This window comes from Lathyrus oleraceus, chromosome 2 (assembly GCF_024323335.1).
Source record: "Lathyrus oleraceus cultivar Zhongwan6 chromosome 2, CAAS_Psat_ZW6_1.0, whole genome shotgun sequence".
Lineage (NCBI taxonomy): Eukaryota > Viridiplantae > Streptophyta > Magnoliopsida > Fabales > Fabaceae > Lathyrus > Lathyrus oleraceus.
This window is the reverse complement of record NC_066580.1, coordinates 272,710,357-272,720,043: the sequence shown is the minus strand read 5'-3', so window position 1 is coordinate 272,720,043 and position 9,687 is coordinate 272,710,357. Positions and strand designations below refer to the sequence as shown.

The following is a 9,687-nucleotide window of genomic DNA, read 5'->3' as shown; positions in this document are numbered from 1 at the left end:
GCATTGTTGGAATATGAATGAGATGAAGAAACTCAATTCCCACACTAAAAAAATCACAGTTGACTTTTCAGTTGACTAGCACTGGTCCTTAGATGACCTGAAATTGTTCTGATGAACTTGGGCCTCAACCACCTGGGGAATTGGCTTCAAAATGAACCTCTAGCTCATATAAGCTCAAAATAATGATCACATGATCCACATCTCAATGAAAACCTTATCTCTTGCTCATAGGATTCACTTGATTGCCTTGACCTGTTGACTGCTTAAGCTGCAAGTAACAAAGGTTAATGACATATTTTTGTACATTTTGGTTAGTGATTAAAAGAAAAGAAATGATACACAAATGCAAGCAATGCTTGGTGATCAAGAACCACTCTCAAGAAAGATCCCACCCATAGGGAAGGAAGCAAGGTGTTCAATGATCCTTAAGGCAATGCAATGCTATGATATGATGCCATGAGGGATCTTAGGGACAAAATTGGGGTCTTACACCATCATCTAAGAATCAGAGGTATATCTTGGTTGGCATTGATTATATTACAAAATGGATTGAAGTTATACCTTTGCCAAATGTAGGCCAAGAAGATGTGTTTGAATTTACCCAGAAACACATCATTTACAGATTTGGGATCCCAAAGACCGTTACAACGGATCAAGGATAAGTATTTACTGGTCGAAAGATGCAAGAATTTGCTAAGGAAATGGATTTCATATTGTTAACGTCTACGCCATATTACGCCCAGGCTAATGGTCAGGTCGAAGCAGCAAATAAGGTGGTAATTGTTTTGATCAAGAAACATGTAGGGAAGAAACCTAGAAATTGGCACAAAACTTTAGATCAGGTTTTGTGGGCATGCCGAACCTCTCCCAAGGAAGCCACTAGTTTGACCCCATTTCGACTGACCTTTGGTCATGATGCAGTTTTACTAGTAGAAATTTACCTACAATCAACAAGGATTCAGAGGCATCATGAAATTCCATCAGAATCTTATTGGAACATGATGTTAGATGAGTTAGTCGATCTAGATGAAGAAAGACTAAATGCCTTGGAATTATTGAAAAGGCAGAAGAAGAGAGTAGATAACTCTTATAATAAGAAGGTTAAAGTTAAGACATTTTCGCCTGAAGATTTGGTTTGGAAAGTTATCCTTCCAATGGATCGAAAGGATATGGCCTTAGGGAAATGGTCTCCCAAATGGGAAGGCCCTTTTCAAATTTTGCAAGTTTTCTCTAACGGTGCTTATGAGATCGAAGAACTTAGTAAAGACAAAAGAATCTTAAGAGTGAATGGAAAATATTTGAAAAAATATAAGCCAACGCTCCAAGAGATAAAAATAATAAATGAGTAATTGCATTAAAATAAGGTGAAGCTAACATGGTAATGTAAAATATTGCCAATATGGCTGGAATTTGTTACAAGGGCCCAAAGGGCTAATAATCAATACAAGTAAAACCAAAAGTCATTAAAAAATAAATGATGATAAGGAGACCAAAGTTAAAATGGGAGATGATTCTTCATATGGAGGTATTTTGTCTTCTAAAGCTCTAGACGTTTCTCACATAGAGATTGTTTTGACCAAAGAGTCGTGAGCTCTGCCTCTAGTTTGCACGCTATTTCGACAAACTCCAAGCCAAAATCTAGCTCCTTAGCCATGGAAGCATCATCGAACTTTAAGAGTTCATCCTTGCATTTTCTTGCTTTAGTGATCTTGGCCTGGAGTTCCCTTATTTGCACTTCCCAATAGGCAATGTCACGTTCATGGTTTTCAATCTCTGCCTGGTTTTTATTCTTCATCTCTTCCAGTTCCAGCGCCTTGTTGGTCGATTCACTAGCTGCATCCCAAGCTGCAACTTCAGCACCTGATTTCTGCTCGATTTCTTTGGTAATTTAGGGAAGCAGTTTATTATTTTCGACAACTTGTTCTATCATGGTACCCAACTCCAAGATGATATTGGAAACTTCAGGAGAAACCTCCAACAAATTAACTTGGCTGAGGAAAGCTTTGAAAGATAAGGGGGCAGAAGGATCAGCCAACAAGAGTAGGAATAAGTCACCCTTAAAGAATTTCTCTTTAATTTTTTAGAGTGCCTTATTCGCGGGTATGCTCGAAGATTGATCCTTAGAGGCTGTAGAAGTGCTAAGACTTCTTTCAGATGAGCTTTCTCTTTGAATCAGCATAGCCTTCATATATTCAAGGGGTTGGTTTTGTTTAAGAGCTGGTAATTCCTCTAAAGAGAGACCTCTAGTTGCTCTTGTTGAAGCTTTGATACCCTCAGGAATAGCTTCAGTTGTGGGGGTTGCAGGAGTTTAGCCTTGTGGTTGTCCTTCGTTTATTTCATCCTGGCCCCCCTTACCATTGTCATCTTGGTCCTCAAGCTCCTTATCATCATCAACATCAGGAGCATCGTCGAATACCGACGGCTCTTCGACTTTGTCTTCTTCTTCTACCTCCTCATCTTGGTCGTCATTTCCTCCTTAAGGGTCTTTATCTACACCTTCGACATCAGGTGAATCACCTTCAAAAACATTTCCAACTTCGACTTCTTCGTCCACCACCATGGCATCTCTGTTCACCTCAACTTGGGTTTCTTGACCTAAGTCATCTTCGCGATCAGAACCACTTGTGTGAGAGTGTTGGGTGGTGGTTTTTTGTGGCAAAGTCTCAAGCCCTTCAGCAATGGGTTGGTTGATTTTGCTCATTGAGATTTTATCTGATGATGGTCGATAGGTGGGTTCACCAGCATTGTTGATAACATTTGGTATAGAAGAAGATTTGTTTGCTGTTTGGGTGGCAGCGTTTGCACCATCATGAAAGCCAAAGGTTAAGAGATAAATTAGTCAAAGTAATAAAAGATAACAAAGTAATGTATCATTTTTACCTTGTTCCCTTCGACTCCATGGCTGGAGTTATCACTTTCGACTTGTGTTGTTTCTATCTTTGACATATCCTTAGGAGTAGGCTCCAGAATGGAAAGGGCAACAGGTTACTTTATAACTCTGGCAATTTTTGCCTGAGGCTGCCTGGAGGCTTCGACAACCTTGGGTTGTTTCTTCCTTTTCCTAAGAGTCAGGTCTAAGATGGGAGATAGATCCTCTTCGTCTTACTTTATAACCACATGAGCTACAATTGTTTTCATTTTGATTTTTTGGGGAGTAGGGGGAGGTTTTCGAGCACCCTGAATAAAAAATCGAAGTGTTAAAGATACCATTATATGTAACAAAAAGTAATGGGCAGAGTAAAGATGTACATTAATGGTTTTGCTGCCACCCTCGGCTTTTTCTTCGACCAACTTGGTTGCTGGTTTCCTAGGTGGAACTCTGACAGCTAAAAGAAATAAAATGAAGCAGTTACTACAAGTCAAGAGTGAATGTCCTAATAAGAGATGTGATTCGTAAAGGCCTTCCACTCCACACCTTCATATATATCTGATTCGATGTGAATATCTTTGATTCCTATATGAAGATGCCCTTTGAAACTGTTTAAAGTGTGCTTAGTCGCAACCACCCGATGGGCTTTTTTCTATGATTGTTGTCAAAGGATTTTTATAGAATCCCCACAGATGAACCAGTCTGGGAATGGAGGGGCAAGGGCCACTCCAAAATCAGCGTTTGGCAATCGAGGAAACTTAAGAGGGTGCATTTTGAAAGCCATTTCGTAGCATTTCTCAGGATGAACGTACAAAGGGTTTTTTAAATTCTCCATTTTCTTTGAAATTTTTTCCTTCGGAGTGACAGCTGCCTAGCGGATGGTTCGACTAAGATCATCGGGCCTATAGGCAGTTTCAAAGTAGTTTTGGAAGGCCTGAATTTCTTTGATGTGTGCGTAAGTACCTTTCTTGAATTTTTCCTGCAAAGAGAGGAAAGCTTTAGTAATATGCTGAGTAAATGAAGAAACATTATAAAATTCTTCAACATAGTATTTCGACAACCACTTCTCAAATTCTGGAGTGCAGAGGAAGCATGGCTCGAATTTAACTAGAGCAAGGTGTGTTCTACCAGTATATCGAGCTATCTGTTTGACAATAGTGGTTTCATTGTGGATTGCATTGTAAAGAAGGAGATTGCTTTTCTTATCATAAATACACTTTGGGAGATCCTAAACTAATTCAAATTGTCGAGCCACAAGGTTGGGTTGATAAGTAATTAAGGTAACCTGGATCTTCGATGGGTGTAACTTGAGGGTTATAATTTTTGGGATTAGAAAGGCTTCCCAAAGTAGAAGGGATTATGTCTCTTGTTTCATGGCAGGAGATGGAAAAGGTCTTCTGAACCATGTTCGACCATACTTTCTGGATACAAAGGGGGCCATGTTCGATGTGAACTCATAGCGTCTTGCAAACATCAGGACGTAGCTCATGAATGTAGGTCGAAGGGCTTTTCCTTCATCATTTGGTGTCAGTTGAGACAAGCGAACTCCTTCGACCTTCCTATTCTTCACTTATTCAGAGTCTTCATCAACGAGGCCTTTGATGGGAAGGCTTGCCTCGAAGGTGGCATTTAACTAGAGTTGTAGCAGCCAGAAAGGCACAGAGAGAAGAAGATTTCCTTTTTCTCCTAGGTTTTTTAGCTGAGTAACGCCACCAGTTAAGGATTCATAGAGGCTGGCCAAGATCATTTCGCTCAAACAAACGTCGTGACCAACGTGTAGTTGGTTCGCCAGAGTAAGATATTTCTTGGCAACCTACAGGGATTTCAAGCAGAAAATGCAGCGGGATAACCATAAAGCCAAGAAGGCAATATGTTCCATGTCAGAGATGGTTTCAAAGTACTTATCATGATAATGGGCTATATGGATCGAATAAGCAACCCTAGAAGTGGAGAAGGCAATAGAATCCTCAGAGTTTATCTCTGGGTCGTAGGTGTGCCTAGTCGTTTTTAGCCCTGTGATAGCAGCTACGTCGAAAAGAGTGGGTGTAACCACTCCACAAGGAAGGTGGAAGGTATAGTGGGTGCTATCCCAGAAGTACAAGGAAAAGACTAATAATGATGAACTATACATTAATCTTACCTTTGACAGCATGATTAAGTCATAAATTCCCATATCTTTCCAAGTTTGAGCTTTGGGTTTATCTATTTTGTTTAGCCAGTTTATGTAATCAGTTCGATCTTTAAATGAAGGGGTTGCAAGGAAAACCTTAAAACCATTATTCATGAACCTAAGGTCTATGGGTTTATCTGTTGATGATTGAGTTTCCTCAGTAGTGTTAGCCCTAAGTTTTTTGGCCTGTCGTATGAGTTTGCATTTGTGGTAAGTGGGGAAGAAATCCCTAAGTTTGCTAGGGTGAGTATTTAAATCAGGAAAAGCTCTAAGTAAAGCGTTAGTTTTTTCACAAATAGTAACAAGAGTAAGTACTTGAGATTCATAGATTTTCTATTGTTCTTCAGTCCTGGGTTCAGGAATGTATTGTTGGTTACCTCTCATTACTGGACCAGGGATCATTGCTAAGGGTGGAAGATCTAAGATCTTTTTTGGGACCTTCGTGGATTTGATAGAAACCTTAGCAGCTTTGGTGGTCTCTTTGGATGCTTTGCTTGAAGTAACCATTGTTGTTGAGAGCTTGAAGAAAATCTGGGTTTTGTTTTGAGTTTGTTTTTGGAAGAAGATGAAAAGGTTAAGTGCTTGAGGTTTTAAGAAAGCGTAAAAAAGAGAAATGAGTAAGAACTGTGTCTTTTATAAGTTTTTTGGAAGAGAAACAGTTCAAATCAACATTAATGGTTGACAAGTGAGTGGGATACGTGTCTCTCCAGGATTACATAGTGGAACGGTGGTAATTAATGCATAATCCCATGATCTCCTAAAGTCTAGGAAATGTGATGATTAAAAAGATTTGGGTATGGGATGAAACGACATGTTAGGAAAAAGGTAATGATGGTGCTGACGTCACAAGCCAGCTGGAAGAAACTGAAAGGTTTTTTAACGTTAGGGCATTGGTAACATGCAACAATTGTTCAAGGCGTCGAACCATATTCTCAAAAAATGCCTTTTTCTTCAAATTGTGAAAATTGCATTTTTTGGGGGAAATTTGTTAGCTCCCAATTTTGACGCCCATATAAATTAAGAGAATAAAGTTTCCTGTGAAGATGTTTCGACGAAACTATGTGTTTGAAGTTCTAGTCGAAGATGCCTTGGTACAAGGATAAAGATGATGCGTGGTTCGACGAGGGATTCAAATTCAAATAAAGGAGGGAACTTTTGTTCTTATCTAAACTATTGAAAATACCAATGGAGCATAGTGGATAGTCACATGCATGCAAAGTGCCACTTATCTCGATTTAGTGGAAAGGCCATTAGAAGCGGTTACTTCGATTAGTATAAATAAGAGGTCTTAGTGTTTGGATTGTGTGTGTGTTCAAGTGTGTATAAAATCTGTTAATTTTACCAAAGTATCTGTGTGCAGAGAAAGAGTAGATTGAGAAATGTATGTTTGATGTTACACCATTGTTTGTTTACTTGAAGTGATTTAATCAATTCTTTATTTCCAGAATTGTACTTTTACCTAAAAGTTTATCTTTATTGCCATTTACTTTCTATTTACATCATTCTTTTTGCCCTCTTTCATTTTATATTTTCATCAAATCCTTTAACGAATTACTGCTGGTACGAACACCGCCAAAGTGTTTATAATCATTAGAATTCACCTTTAAAAATAGTTAGCACGTGTCCTAGGATTAATCTGATCGATCCTGTAAGTAACCAAATATAGTAGTTTGGAAGATTAGTGGTTGTTTACCAATTTTCACGGTAAACACCATGCTATGTCAATCTTATTTTGGACATATAAAAGTGAGCAACAATCAAGCACCATGTTCAAGCTAGCACAAAGCAATAATCAAAACTCAAACAAACATCAATCAAACAAGTTTGGTAGCAGTTAACATTCATCCTCATCTTAATTCAATAACACATAGCATAGTCATAATAGCACATTCAACAAAATTGTAAAACCATTACAATGCAAGCAAATCAAGACGACTTTATGTGCTACAGCAGGCCCATCACAATTGCCACATCCAACAGGTCCAAATCAACCTCTTTCGCAACAATACATATCATTAGAATACACATAACAATTCAAAACAATTCTAAGTCAGTAACAACGAGATAAACCAAAGACGTTCACAAGCAATTTAAATGACAACCAAAGCTAACAAATCACTACACAACCTGCAGTAGAGCCTATAAGCTACAAACAACCATTCACACATACAATAAAAACAAACCACAATAAATTTACCTAGCAAACATCACAATAAACATACACTCATAAATGATTTTCAACATCAAACAACCAAAAATCCACCTGCAGGAAAACTTCCAGAACTTAAAAAAGGAAACTCAAAAACAAATTACAGGACCTCTGCATTCCTCTCCAACAAAAAACTCCAACCTCAACATCAAACTGAAAGCAAACTTCTAGTTGCTTCCAAAACCACTCCCTCAACAAACATTTCCAACTGATAACATAATAAGATAAACACCTTCAACTGAATTCCAACACTGAACCGAAAAAACCTCCTGAATCGAATTGCAACAAACTTCGCCAATCCTCATAACAGAATAAACCTTCAAAAACTTCTTGAACAAAATTCACAAAGACCCCCATAAGAACTTCAACAACTCTTTGACAGAACTGAACTTCACTCTACAAAACCCTCAATTGTCACAAACCAAACCTCCCTCAAACAACTTTTAACTTCATCTCGAACCCTCAAGAACCAACTTCCAAAAACCACCCTAAACTAACTCCTCATAACCAGAAAAATGATTTGAAACAGAATTCACAAAATGGGATAGCACCCTAAGTGAAGAAGGGAGAGAGAGTAAAGGAGAAGCATAATACATAGAAAATTGAGGGAATCGAAGCAGAGGCATACCAGGGAGTTTCAAAGCTTGATCATCTCAAAAAACGCAGGGGACGAATCAAAGATCAACTTCACTCTTCATCTTAATCAGTAACATTCATCTTCATCACGAAGACAAATCTCTTCACACGAACGAAATCTTCATCATTCATCTTCAACACGTGGTGATTGAAGAACAACGAACATCGAGAACACGCCGAAGTCGGTAGGTCCCTCTTCTCCTCTTGATTTTTTGATTTCGCGTGCCAAACTCAAAGGCTTTAGAGTAATCGTATTTCACCTTTGAGTTTTTTTTTGTGAAATCCGATGATGAGAGAAGCTCATTGAAGATGAAGGTGAAATTGGATGGAGGTGTATGTTGTGTTTCGACCTAGCTGTGAATTTTGGCCTGAAGCTCGTGAGTGACAAACATTAATTCTTGAAAACTTTACCCCGTACCCCTACAATTGTACCTACACCCCTACATTTAAATTTTTTTGACCAAAATACCCTCATATAAATAGGGTATATTTTTCATTTCTAATTTTTTTTACCATTTTCGTCTGAAGACTTCCGGAAAGCAAATTTTTCACTTTTTGGCATTGTAAACCGGAACACTCAGAGTAAGTCTTCCGGTTCATGTAATGTATACCGGAACACATGTCTAAAGAGTTCCGGTTTGTTGTCTTTTGGGGACACTGAACCGGAAGTCTTTTAGAAAGTCTTCCGATTTGGTTTGTTGTATACCGGAAGTCTTTCTTAAAGACATCCGGTTTGGATGGTCTAAACCGGAACTCTTTTAAAAAGTGTTCCGGTAGTCATCCTTTTTTTAATTCACCGGAACTCTTCTTTGAAGTGTTCCGGTGCGTATTTTTTTATTTTATTTTTTTTATTTTATAATTTTTAATAATTTTTTTAAAATGCCAAAAAGGATAGAATGAGAATTTTTTAAAAATTGTAGGGGTATGAGGCTAACTGTAGGGGTATAAGGTAAAATTTTCTTAATTCTTTAGTGACATGGCCATGTCAATGCAGTCACCCGGTTTTGGCATTTGGGATTGTTTTGGAGCTTGGGCCTATGGCCCAAGCATTCTTCATTTCATACACCCCCTAAATGTTTCTCACGCTTAGCCCAATGTTCATGGTTGAGTTTAATCATTATTAATCCCCATTAAGCCGTCCTCAATTATTTATAATTTAAATCTTGTTTAATTTTTAGAGTTTAATCATGCTCCTGTTCCTTCTTTAATCTTGGTTTAAATTAAGATTTTTTTGTTGTTGTTAATTAGGGATTAACATGGTTTTTTGATAATTATGTTAATTCATCATTATAATTGATTAGGTAATTAGATTGTGATTTAGGTTTAATCATCATTGTTGATTTGATTTTGTTTTATTTTTAGAATTAATTCAATAGAAGTTTAATCATGCTGATAGACCAGAATATTTGTTAGAATATTCTTGTAATAACATCTGTATCTTTTCCATTCATAGAATAGGCAGTACCTTCCTAATCTATTTTAACCAAATAATTGATGTATAGTTAAGAGGCTTCTATATTGGTCACACATGATCATTGTACATATATGGATACAGATTAATGAAAACAGCAGGAAAACAATTCCTTTCATGGTATCAAGAAACCTAGGTTGCCCCGCTTAGTCTCTCAACCTTCTGTTACACGATATATTTTTTCTTCTTCTTTCTTTCTCTACTCACTAATCATGTCAATCCCAACCGATGTGGTAACTCCTCCACCATAATCGTCTTCACCACCAAAGAACTATTTCCATCCGGCTCTCGCCGTAACCAACATCAAGAACCACGTCCTTATTGTTCTTGAG

General features: G+C 37.8%; 1 protein-coding gene across 1 annotated transcript; it reads left to right on the top strand.

The window, feature by feature from the left end:
- The first annotated feature begins 680 nt into the window (after positions 1-680).
- Positions 681-1,349, top strand: LOC127122867 (uncharacterized). The gene has a single exon (XM_051053143.1). It carries the CDS (start codon positions 681-683, stop codon positions 1,347-1,349), a length of 669 nt encoding a protein of 222 aa, XP_050909100.1.
- The last annotated feature ends 8,338 nt before the right edge of the window (positions 1,350-9,687 follow it).